This window comes from Epinephelus moara, chromosome 7 (genome assembly GCF_006386435.1).
Source record: "Epinephelus moara isolate mb chromosome 7, YSFRI_EMoa_1.0, whole genome shotgun sequence".
In the NCBI taxonomy this organism is placed as follows: Eukaryota; Metazoa; Chordata; class Actinopteri; order Perciformes; family Serranidae; genus Epinephelus; species Epinephelus moara.
The window spans coordinates 468865-482114 of NC_065512.1; the positions used below are offsets into that span (position 1 = coordinate 468865).

Here is a 13250-nt window from a genome sequence, read left to right on the forward strand (position 1 = left end):
AAGAATGAAACTTTTTTAAGTTTTTAATGAGAATTAAGTTTTTTGTAAGTCTTTAATGAGATTGAAATTTTTGTTATAGTTTTTAATGAGAATGAAACTTTTTGTAACAGTTTTTAATGAGAATTAAGCTTTTTGTAAAAGCTTTTAATGAGAATGAAACTTTTGTTATAGTTTGTAATGAGAATGAAACTTTTTGTAACAGTCTTTAATGAGAATGAAACTTTTTTAAAGTTTTTAATGAGAATGAAGCTTTTTGTAAAAGCTTTTAATGAGAATTAAGCTTTTTGTAAAAGCTTTTAATGAGAATGAAACTTTTGTTATAGTTTTTAATGAGAATGAAACTTTTTGTAACAGTTTTTAATGAGAATGAAACTTTTTGTTCACTGTTTTTTCATTGCTATGCGCCTCATGTTTCTGCACCCACGTCATCTCCACTTTTTTTTCTCATTGTCCAATGGGATGATTTGACTTTACAAAGCACAGTTAGCACCATCTCAATAGAAACTGGTGGTACTCCCCATGATCCAGCCTCTTTTTTAGGGTCTCATGTACCCACACAGATCTCTGTTTATCTGCTGACAGCCTCTCACCCTCAACCAGAGCTACAGACAGTACCCTCTGCCTCAACATGGCAGCAACTACACACTGATTACTGCAGGATAAATAAAAAATAAATGATACATTGATTACACAGGAAGGTTAAGGTGAGGAGGTGATGTGGTGTAAGATGCAGCAAGTGTTTTTTTTTTCTTGGTGGCATTTAATTTAAAAAAAAAAAAAGGGAGTGCAGTGCACCTCGAGTTTTACAACCTGCAGAACTCTGTTTGTGTGATTGTGGCCTTCCTGTGCAGCTGTTTCTACTCTGCTGTACGTTCTTCTTCTTCTCTTTACCTCTCACTGTGAGCTGCTCACACTCTGGACCATGTCTCTTCTTCTCTCCCTGAATCCCTCTGCTGTCTAACTCTGGCTCTCTCCTCTCTACTCCTCATCATGCTCCCTGAAAAGCATCAGCGGCTGCGAGATCATGTGACACATTCTGCCCCTAAAGGACTAAAAAAAGAACACCTGACGTTACAAACAAGAAACTCAATATAGCTCACAGTTATCCTGAGAGAGAAAAGTAAATCATCACCTGAAAGAAACACCCGTTGATGACACGCTGCGGTTCACCCGAAACAGATAAAAACACTTTATTTCACTGATTATTCATAGGGACTGAAAGGAGGAGGGTATCTTGTGATTTTACCCTCCTGTCTGCATGTTTCAGTCTCCATCAACCATCATCACTTGAACATTCTGCTGCAGGCACCACGTTAAAAGAGAATACTGGACTGTACACACAGGGGGGGCAATAAAAACTGCCACAGCCAGTCTGGCAATACTGCAAGGCCACCGTGGGCTGGAGTCACACACAGCTGAAGAAGAAGTCCATGTACAGTCCGAGTCAGACGCTCTGCTGACTCCTGTGTTCTGCTGAAAAGGAAAACCGTGCACAAATTTAAATAATTTGAGTCTTTTGTTGTTCATTGTCCTTCAGAAAAGGTCATGTGGTTGTTGTTGTTTTGTTCTGAGTTCAAACGTCTTTTGTAAAATAAATTATCACAGAGGAATTTTAACGTCCTGGCAGCAGCCTGCCTGCGTCAGCATCACAGGAAAGAGGAGAGGGCCGCCCATCAACCGACCTCACCCCCATCCTCATTTCAAGCTTATGTCTGGAGGCAGATGAAACACAGAGCAAGGGTGCACTCTTGATCAAGGTCAGAGGTCATCATCTCACACGCAGCCGTGACATCATCCACTCGAGACCCTGGCACAGCCTGGAGGTAAACAAGACAGTGGGCGTGTCACAGAGGAACGGGGATGTGGAAGAAGAGGAGGGGGGTGCAGACAGACAGGCATTAAGATTAAAGCTCTGTATTATACTGACATTAAAACACAGTGGTGTGAAGTAACAGAGTGAGCAGTGAATGCAGTTCTCACCCCTCCCCAGTGAGGGCGCAGCAGGCCTGGATGTGCCACTGGTGGTCTTTGACAGAGGTAAGCTGAAGGCTCTGAGAGATCTCAGCCACAGACATGCAACCTTTCACATCCTGCTTGTTGGCGAATATCAACAACCCTGCCTTTCTTAAATCCTGCAGGACAGACGACGAGAGGAGAAGGTCAAGAAATGTAGAGTCTCTCAAAGACACACATCATGTATGAGGGGACACAGAATCAGATTAACATGACTAAAAATGGCTGCTGTATTTTCACATCTACATAACTTTAAGAGTTTGAGTTATAGATGGAAAAAAGAATTAGTGCATAAATTAATGTGTTAATGTTAAAGACCAGTTCAGACAAAAGATTGACGACAAGACGAGTTGAAACAAACACCTACTGTCAACGCTCTGTTCTGTAACTTTGTAAAAAGGTTCACAGGAAGTGACCACGACGAGACGGCGTATCATCTCTAGTCAACGACTCTCTGTGCTTCTGATCTGTAACGTTGACACGACAGGAAGTGACCACCATGAGACGGCGTATCATCTCTAGTCAACGACTCTCTGTGCTTCTGAAACCAGCATCAGATGAACTGTATTCATAATCAATACGCCACAATAATATAAATAACCAGCGCCAATTCATCAGTCAATGAGAATGTGTGTTTTTTGATTTGACCAGCAGACTTCACTACAAGCTGATTGGCTGTTGAAACAGGTGACGTGCTTTAAAACCAGCTGCCGGCCATTTGACCATCTAAGTGTCAGGTGACACCATCAGCCAACTTGAGTCCAGCTCAGACCGGCCAGTTCACACCGCTGACACTTTTCTCTGACATGTTCTGAAATGGTTTCATCTCATCATGAATCTTTGGTCTGAACTGGACTAATCTCATCATAACTCTGATCACAGACCTGTTTCTAAATTTAGCTCCTCATGTTTTTCAGTTACATGACTGACTGACTTTAACATTGAAGTAGGGATGCCAAGATAAGGGGAAGTTAAATAAACTCAACAACACTACTGTTATTGTTCCACTGGGCTTTTTACAAGAGGAGATATTTGTTAGTAACACTCAGTATTTGTAGAGCGCTGTATTAAGTTACTGCTGATGCAAACTGAATATTTCCTGCTGCTGCAGCTTCACACTGAAAGCATTTAACTGTTGAAACACAAGCTCATATTTAATATGAAGTAGTCACAGGAAACGCATTGTGTTCATCAGTGAGATTAGCACTTACGCTATCACTCATCATAAATGCATCTACAAAACCGACAACAGTAATTTTCAGTGTTTGATGAAAGCGGATGAGTTTGAAATATTGGAGGGAGTTCTGGAACAGGAAGCAGCAGCCACAGTGATCTGTCAGAGGAGGAGCGAGTCGTCCATTGGTTGTTTGATCCCCGGCTCCTCCAGTCCACATGTCGAAACATCCTTGGGCAAGATACTGAACCCCAAATTGCTCCTGATGGCTGTTCAATCAGTGTGTGAGTGTGTTATAAACTGAGTATCAGGTGGCACAATCAGTGTGTGAGTGTGTTATAAACTGAGTATCAGGTGGCACCTTGTACAGTAGCCTCGGCCACTTGTGTGTGAATGGGTGAATGTGACTCGTAGTGTAAAAAGTACTTGAAGAATACCGAAGATTAAAAAGGCTCTATACAAATCCAGGTCCATTTATCATAGCAGCAGGCGACAGGCTGCACACCTCCAGCCTCTTGATGTAACCACTCTTTTTTTCATATCATATTAAAAACTACACCAATATTATCGTGAATGAGATGATGTGGCACACCCCTACTAAACATAGTAACTATTCTATAACCTGCATGTTTTAAACTGTGGACCTAAAACTTTGACGCAGAGTTTTTAGAGCTCTGTTAGTGATCTCATACTACTTTCAAACTGCTAATAAAAATGCTGTATGTTGAGCTCAGTGCTGCTGAGTGGTATTCAATTTTAATTTAACCCTTCTTGTAGCATAGTTCAGCTAAACTAATGATCCATTAAGGTGCTGACACACCAAACTGACATCAAAGAACTAGCGGCGCCGAAAGCCAACTGTTGCGTCGTCTACGTCGCTTCGGGTCGCCCTGTGTCAGTTGCATTTGAACACACTACACGGACTACATCCGATGGCCAAGTAGCACGTACGTTCTGCGCCTGCGTGAGAGAGAGCGGAGTGAGAGAGTGGTACATCCTGTCAGCCAAGGGGTTTCCTATCTGTGCAGCCGAGCACCGCAGCACCTCCACGGACTATTACATCCAGACGGTCCCGGTGTTTCCTCCGCAGGCTCCACTTCACTCAGCTGCCCGATAAACCCGCTGCTTCTTCCCACTTTAACCTGAATAACAAACCAGGGCTCGGTGCTCCGGTTGGATCCAAACGGAGAGCCGGGGCTAGCTCAGAGACTAGCGGAGGCTAACTGGCTGTGCTTCCCTCTGGTCGTGCTGCGGCTAACGCTCCACTAGCTGCTCCCAGCTAGCCCCGGCTCTCCGTTTGAATCCACCGCCGACGCCTAAGTGCCAACGATGCAGGACACACCACAAAAACTAGGCCGACAGACGCTCCGACCCGACTTTGGTCGACGGCTGACCGTCGGCTTGGTGTGTCAGGGCCTTTACATTTTGACAGCTATAACCGTCTCTATCTAAATCTCTGAAAGGTTCACAGATGTATGGCAGCAGTACAGTGGTATTGTTGATTAGTGAAATAAACCACGAACACTTGTAAGAACACAAAAACTAAGTCTTACAAGAATCATTATCATTCTTCCATGATACTCACTTCATGTGCGAGCATTCTGTAAAGTTCCTCTTTGGTCACAGAGATCCTTTCTCTGTCTGTGCTGTCGACCACCACGATGACAAACTGCTCACAGAAGATGAAGAGACACGAAGAACAATCAATAAATAGTATCACGTAACCTACAGGAGCCATTTCAAACTATAACCTGGCCAATATACAGGATTTATAAACACTTGTTGTAATGAAACAACCTCGATGTGGATCACTAAGTTTTTTTTCATTTTTGGTTGCAAAAACACATAATAACAAACTGGCAGTGTTCTGTGGAGACACTGTTTCTAAATTAGCTCAAACCCACATGACGTGTTATCACCTCTGTGTTTGTGTAGTATGTGTTCCACGATGACCTCAGTGACTCTTGACCCCCGATGTCCCACATCAGGAAATGAGTGTTGTTGACAACAATCTCCTCCACGTTGCTCCCAATTGTAGGAGAGGTGTGCACCACCTCGTTCATTGAACTAGAACGTACAATGTGGGAAAATTAAAACTTTAGTTGGTGTGATAAATTCACAAAATGACCACATTTTTTTATTGTAGATTGTCTGGGTGTGACAGGTAACTGATACTTACAACTGGTAAAGGATTGTGGTCTTGCCGGCATTGTCCAGGCCCACAATAATGACTTTGTGTTCTGAAAGGAAATAAAGACACTTAGAGAGAATTCAAGGAGCAAACAGTGACATCATCACGTGGGCCAAGTGCCGAAATATGACTTTTATATAAACTCAGCTCAGTAATGTTTTAAAGATGTCTTAGGATGTGGAACTGCACTGATTCAAACAACAGCCCTCTCTGTGTTCAGCATTATCCTCCAGCACCAAATGTGTAGCTTCACACATCGAGCCTGGCGGAGACACTGTGGTGTGTGAACAGTGTACTTTCACAGCTACAGATGAGTTTGTGGGTGGCCTTAAGCAAGCTTGTACAATCAGGCAGCAGCTGTGGACATGGCATACATAGTTCTGCTCTCTCACACAAAAAGACTTTCCTGTGACAAAGACTAACAAGACGTGACAACTCAGATGAACCGCTACCTCGCTGCTGAAACACTGAAGTGACAAGACGATGGGAAGATGTCCTGTAGTAAGGATGGGAAGGTAAAGACATGAGAGTGAACTGCATGAGGACACTTTTAGAGACACTCAGCAGCACTGAGGGCTCTATCTAAATCTCAGGTTCTTCATTACATCGCCATGTTTCAGATCCTGTGACAACAGAGAAAAAGATGAGGAACATAAAGTGTTTGGTGTTATTCGCTACGGCCAAATGAGTAATGAAGAGAAACTAGAGCATGACAGAAAGAGATCACGCCCACATCCTACCTACACTTCTCTGTTCCTGTACACGTGTTAAAGGAAGTCTTATCAGGATTATCTTCAGGTCTACAGGAAAGCCTTCACAAACATTAAGGAATGCACACTAGGTATGCGTTTGTTCTCCTGCTGATAACAGCTCACGGTACAATGGCTCTAACATTATTTTCAGGTGTCGTCCTAAAAGTTTTTATCCAGTTTGTGAGTTCGTCGAGTTCTCACAAAGTACTGCGCGTCAAAATACAGCTGCGCGGTTGTTTTAAAGAGGGTGCTGTGAGGGTCCAAAGGACAGAGGGATGTCGTATGCTGTAAAGCCCTGTGAGGCAAATTGTGATTTGTGATACTGGGCTTTAGAAATAAAATTGATTGATTGATTGATTGAAAGACCTGGGTGGTAAAGATTCGAAGAGTCCCTGACACAGACAGAGATGTTCATGTGTCAGAGAAACCAGACCTCTTGGTTGACTCCGCTGGTTTTCTCAGCCGACCTCTTGTTAAAAATCTTGGTGTAATTTCTGACAGCTCCAAAACTAGCCTTTAGCCAAAGTAAAGGTCTACCTCCCCCCTGCAAAGAGCTTGTGAGTCATCAATGCTTTTATATCCTCTCAGCAAGATTAACATAATTCATCAGTCAACACTTCATCATGTGCTGTTTGTACAAACTGTAGCCGCTCATCTTCTAACTGGAAAAATAAAATGAGACCACATCACACCAGTACTGACCCTCCACTGGCTTCCTGCCCAGTTTAGGATTGATCTGAAGATTTTATTGCTGGTTTTACAGGTTTTAAACAGTGTGGCACCACATTATCTAACAAACTACTGTATCTTCATACTCCAGTTAGAGCACTGAGGTCGACCCATCAGATGATCCCAGAGGTAGACACATGAACAGTAACAACTGAGCCTTTGGCGTACGACTGATCCGAGCCTGACAACGTCACTGATTGCATGCTCTGTTTGTTCCAGATTGTAACTCTGTTAAGTTTATTTTCTCTGGTGTCCCTGTTGTTGTTTGGTTCTGTATCTGTTTGTGGATTTTATGGCTGTTCAGCACTGCAGCTGATTTTAAATGTGCTCAACAAATAAAGTTAAATAAAGACTGTTTTTGGGGCTTGGTGCAGCCATGCAAACTACTTCACTTTTAATTCAGGTGTTGTAGGTCTGTTAATTATTCCTCTGTTTGCACAGCTGGGTGTAACTCTGACTCTAACTAACTGCAAATGCTTCTTCCACCAACACATTCAGATACATGGGAGGCCAAAGTGTGTTTGGGAACTTGTGCTACGTCCACACCAATGTGTTTTCATTGAAAACTGCATTTTAAAGCTCCAGTGTGAAGATTTAGGGGGAAATAAAATCTAACATTATAAGTAAGACATCTTTAGTGTATCATCAGCTGAAAATAAGAATGACTGTGTTCTGGTTCCCTCAGAATGAGCTGTTTATATCTACACAGGGAGCAGGTCCTCGTCTACAGAGATCACCATGTTGCACTGCCATGTTTCTACAGTAGCCCGGAACGGACAAACCAAACACTGACTCTAGATAGAGACTTCGTGTTTTCACATCAGCAAACACAGTTAGCAGCCCCTCCATGACAAGAGCACATAATACACAGCTTTATTCTGTGTTCTTACTGGTTTAAATCAGCTGATCAGTTTGTTTTGGAGAGGAGGAGGCCTCTGTGGATAATCTGGTTGCCTGTAAAAACCTCTTGAACATCTGGATGTTAAGTTATCAGAGAAAGAATGTGGCCATAGCCTGAGGAACACATGGAGCTGGTGTCAAGAGAGCCTCAGCTAATAATAGCTTCGTTCAGCCACCTCATAACAATGAACAAGTCTGATGGAGGTTCGGCCAAACACACAACCACAGATGTCACCTTAAATCTGAATGATGGGATACTTCCTAACAAATCACAGCTTCCGCCTGTTGATTGAGACTGACTGCTTCTTAAGCTCTGCATGCTGCTGTGCCTTAAAGCTGATATAATATAAACCATCTATCTGCTGTTCTCCACCGAGTGATGAAACACATTCACAAATGCAAGAATGAAGAAATGGGCAGCAACACACTGCAGACTTTCACAGACGGAGACAGTGAAGATAAATTTAACACAGTGAAATGATTCAGAAGATTCGCCTCATGATGTCTCTTTGTCTGCGGGTGCAAATTAAAAGAGTGATTTGTATCAGTGGACTTTCAGTAACATCACTGAATTTTAAGGTGGATTCCAGATGTACTAGGGTCACCTGTCACCTTTCCTGTCTGTCTGTCTGTCTGTCTGGAAAACACCTTAAAATCTAGTTGACTTACAGAAAGTCTCCTGCAGTGTGAACCCTCCTAAAAGCATTTTGTGCTCCATAAAAACGTGGTGCACATACATAACCACATACAGTCACAGCTGTTAGGAGAGAAAGTAAAACCTGAGTAAAGCTGAGGAAGTGAAAGCAGCTGCACAGAGAAGTGCAGCAGATAAAATGTGGGTCTTATCTGAGTAACTGCACCACGATGAACCTAAACAACATAGCTATGAAGACTCAGAGTACATCAGCAGAAAATACAGCTGCAGCAGACATAAACAGACTGCATGCATAGACACAACAACAGACAGCGTCCTCCACTATCTCCACTCCTGTGCTGTGTGGAGTAAAAAGGTCACACACAAACTGAACCAACAGCAAACACTCGTTAGACGCAGGTGTCAAAGAGGCTGCAGGGGTTTCCTTCCACATTTAAAGCGGGGCTGCAACTACTCTGACAAAATGTATCTGGTGACGCGCTGGTTTAATGGGTGTTTGCACCGCGACTGCGTTAACCTGAAGAAAATGCTGTTGTAATAATCAAGAACAAGATTTACTTTCCTACTTTTTAATAAATGATATTTGTTCACTTTTTTTGAGTTGTCGACATGTTTTATAAAATAATAATGCACAGTGTGAAGTGACACACATTTCAAATGTAATGAAGTATTTCAAATGGTTGTTATAACATACACAATATTTTTTGGAACGACGTCGAACCTTTTAGTTTAAACTGTGCTCAAATTTGAATGTTTTCTGAGTGTTTTCTTTCTTCAAGACGAGTCTACTAGCCTGGAAATCCAGACCCAAATCTAGAAAGATTTAGGGTCTGGCTATGAGTAATGAAAATGGCCCAACTCGAGGGGCGGCACCAAGCATGCATTTGAAAATATCACTGCATGCAGTTGGATAAAACTACGACCAATCAGAACAATACACGAGGTGACGTATACACTTAGCTACCAGCGGAGCTAACTGGTAGATTAGACTCTTGCCGTATCCGGTCGGCAAAACAGCAAAAATGTCCTTCTTGCAAAGGAAAGATTCGAGCGCCGTCTTCTGTTCCTCTTTTAGAGAAAAAGCCAAGTCTAACTCGTTCATTGTAGCGGCCAAAGCCGTTTCAAACAACTGGTGTTCATCTGTAGTAGGGCTGCCACAATTAGTCGACTAATCGATGACTAATCAACTATTAAAATAATCGGTGACTACTTTAGTAGTCGACTAATCGGTTTGAGTCATTTTTCATAGAAAAGTACTATAAAAGTACCCAAAATACTCTTATTGCAGCTTCTTACGTTCAGATATCGGCAGCTTTACACACTCCCATGACGGTGAACTAAAACCCTTCGGCGTGAGTACGAAACAAGACATTAGGTGACATAATTTTGGGGTTTGGGAGAGACAGACCGACAATTTTCAACATTTTAACACATTTTTCGATAAAATGATTAGTCGACTAATCAAATAAATAATCGACAGATCAGTCGACAGTGAAAATAATCGTTAGTGGCAGCCCTAATCTGTAGCCATCTTGCAATGTTTACTGACTGATTCCAGACTTTGTCGTCGCAGCGCTGTCGTCATCTGTTTAGCTCGCCTCTGGCCCGCCTATATCAGATACACCGATGTGATTGGTGCAGCTCAGCTACAACGGCATGGGTAATGAGCATCATTACTGATTGCCAGAGTGACTCGCTGAGCAAATTCAAATTGTGCTCTAGCGAGAACTCTGGATTTCCAGGGTACGAGTCTACTGAACGTGAGGGGAAATTAGTCTTTAGGACATCCCTAATAAAACTGATGCTGATTAATCTTATGTCAATAAACTAACTAATATACAGCTGAAATATTTTAACTGAGTATTTTAATTAAAAGACATGAAGGCTGGATGAACTCTGAACTCTGAATGGTCTTTACTGTGAGTGTGTGTTAGTCAGTCTGAATGTACAGGTGTACTCCACCTGTGGCCCAGCGTGTGGAGACAGGCTGAGATCGTCTCCTGAGTCTTTTCATCCAAACAGAATAAATATTTTAGTAAACAGAAATGAGAGCAGACCCTGTGACCATAAGAACTCTGCTATATCACTGCCTCGAAGCCTTTTCAGGATTAAACAGTGACGAATATGGGGCACTGAGTTTGTAATGTGTAATCACATGCCGTCCTCACTGTGAATGAACTGCTGTTGTTCACTGGGTTGAATCAATCAGCTGAGGACAGCCATGGTACCACTTCCTGAGACTGGGATGTGCAGCTGGGGCTCCATCCAGGGGTGACAATAAAAGCCTCACAGACTCCACTGACATGATGGATAGACGCAGAATGGAGACGATCTCAGAGGTGATCTAACACAGGACGGTGCTATCTGATGACTAACGGCAACCGCAAAGAAATAACTACAGCTTCTGCCAACGTTTGTCAGGGAGCGGCCAGAGGAAGTCTGTCAGACAGTTAAAAGGACATTGGATGTTGGGTTGGCCTGCGATCATTTTTATTTTCCATTTTGTTTAGGGTGTAATCTTAGTTCAGTTCAGTTTAAAGGTTAAAATGCGAGTCATAATGGAGGTGTGGTAAGAGACACCCTATTACCTCACAGGTAACCTGCAAAAGGCTGTGTAACAGGTAAACATATGTTGATATATAAACTGACGGGTAAAGATGAACTCCAGGTGGGCGTGCAGCAGCTGAGAACCAAAATCTATTTTATATTTTTCAGAATAAAACGCAGTAAAAAGATGTGCAGTAATATTCTGACAGTTGCTTTTATTTTGAAAGTCAGTGACACCAGTGTAGCCTTTGACCCCATGGTCACATTGGTCACCGACGTGGAGGACTCCAGCCATGGCACTTTGCAGCCCGAGGATGAGGTGGCAGCCTACATGGAGTTCGGATCCTTTGGAGGTTTGATGGTGGTGGAAGGAGCATGCTAACATGTTTCCTAACCTGGCAGTGATTGAATGTTTTCACCATCCAGTCAAAGAGACGGAGAACCAGCTTCATGTGAGGGACTGGAGCCTGGGTGCAGGTCAGGTCACGGGTAGGGATGCCAATAATATTGATACGTCATCAGTATCAGCCAACATGCCGATTTCTGCCGATATGACAAACCGATGTATATTTTTTTTTCCAGAAAAAGAGACGACTGTTTGCTCTGTAAAATCAAACGTGTATCAGAACCTTATGTTGGGTGTTCATGGAGAACAGGAAACAACAGGATACACAGGAAGTGCTCCAACAATACAGAAAATGAGGAAGGAAGTATTAAAGCCTTTATTGTAGAGGCTGAATCATTTTTAAAGAGCCGACATGTTTGGACCACTGCAGGTCCTCATCAGGGCTTCAAACAAAGGCTGTGAGTTATTATTTCCCTCTGAGCTTTACAAATTTAAAAGCAAAGGTTCTTTATAAATCAGACATCAGCCCCTTTTCCACCAACATTTCCAGGAAGTTTTATTTCCAGGAATTTGTTTACCTGGCTAAAAGAATTCCTGGTAATCTGAGAGGTTTGTGTTTCCACCTCACCTCAAAGTTCTGGGAAATGTATTCAAATTAGCGTGATGACGTAGATGATTCGGCGTGTGTCCTGTATTTGGCGCTGCCAGCTTGTCTGGTTACGTGCTGGTGTAGAGAGTTGGGGCTGTTTGTCTCAGCCAGCAGCTCAGTTTAAAGTATTTTAAATGTCAAACTAAGTCAGTCTCCAAACAGACAGCTATCATTAGAGCTCATTAGGAACAATTCACCATCAGCTGAACTAGCGTGTTGTCCTTGTGTAAGACATAACGTTAGTGTCGGTAGATGAGAGACTGTGGGCGGAGCCTATTGAATATCACTGTCTACATGTTTACATGTACATGCTGCTGAACACATGTATTGATAAAGTATTGGCTTCTTACTCGCTAAGGGTTAATGTCACTTACAGTAACGAATGCAGCTGCCGTCAACTCCAGTCACTTTCAAGTTATCTTCACTTCGTTTCCACCGCAGCTGCTCGGCTGTTCACCGGTTACCGTGTCGTGTCGGTGTGTGTGTGTGTGTGTGTGTGTGTGTGGAGGAGTTCAGCGTTGGCACAAAAGAACCGATACCGTTAGCGCTTATCAATACTACAGTCCTTGATAATTTAGCCCCGAGGCTAATTTAGTACCGGGTTTCAGTACCCATCCTTAATCAAAACACAAACGAAGTAAAGCTTGTAGAAATGAAATAAAGTTTTCAGAGGCTGCTCGTACAAGGAAGTGCAGAACGCTGCAAGTGTGTGTTCCACCAATCAGCGTTCTTCAGCACACAGCCCCGCCCCTCAAGAATTCCGGGGAATCTGAAAAGTCTACTAGGTACTTTTTCAGGGAAAGTTTTTCAAAATCCTGAGAAAAGAGAAAAGTTCCTGCGGTGGAAAAGGGGCTAATAACAGTACTACACAATGCAAACACAAACACATGGTCTCAAACCAGGGTGTTACATCAGCAGACCTACATACATGAAAATACATATTAAAGTAATTCAGAAATGGACCTGTGCAGGACTCTGCTGATTAGCTTCTAAGGCCTGAGAACAGAGGTCCTGACACAAAGCAGACAGTATTTAAAATGTGCGTTTACTCACAGGTTGTTTATATTTTAAGGGGAAAATATATAATATTTATAATAATATAATATGTAATATATAATAATATATATAATTCATTTATCTAACAGAGACATTTACGACCTGCAAAAGTCATACGAATAACCAAAGACCCTCAGAACTAAAACAACCCTGACCCTTCTCCGGAGCCTTTGTGCTCCACTGTCTCTCAGATTAACTCATATCGCAGCGGTGCCTGGACAGCGTGACGTGTGTGGTT

At 42.6% G+C, this 13250-nt stretch overlaps 1 protein-coding gene across 1 annotated transcript in view; it reads right to left on the reverse strand.

The window, feature by feature from the left end:
* Positions 1-1162: 1162 nt before the first annotated feature.
* arl5a (ADP-ribosylation factor-like 5A) overlaps positions 1163-13250 on the reverse strand; it is a 17585-nt gene continuing 5497 nt past the window's right edge. Inside the window, exons 2-6 of the mRNA XM_050049012.1 lie at positions 5367-5427; positions 5107-5254; positions 4773-4856; positions 1981-2132; positions 1163-1817 (exon numbers count right to left, since the gene is read on the reverse strand). Coding sequence (XP_049904969.1) covers positions 1769-1817; positions 1981-2132; positions 4773-4856; positions 5107-5254; positions 5367-5427 — 494 coding nt within the window. The 3' untranslated portion in view covers positions 1163-1768. The remainder of the gene's footprint in view (positions 1818-1980; positions 2133-4772; positions 4857-5106; positions 5255-5366; positions 5428-13250) is intronic.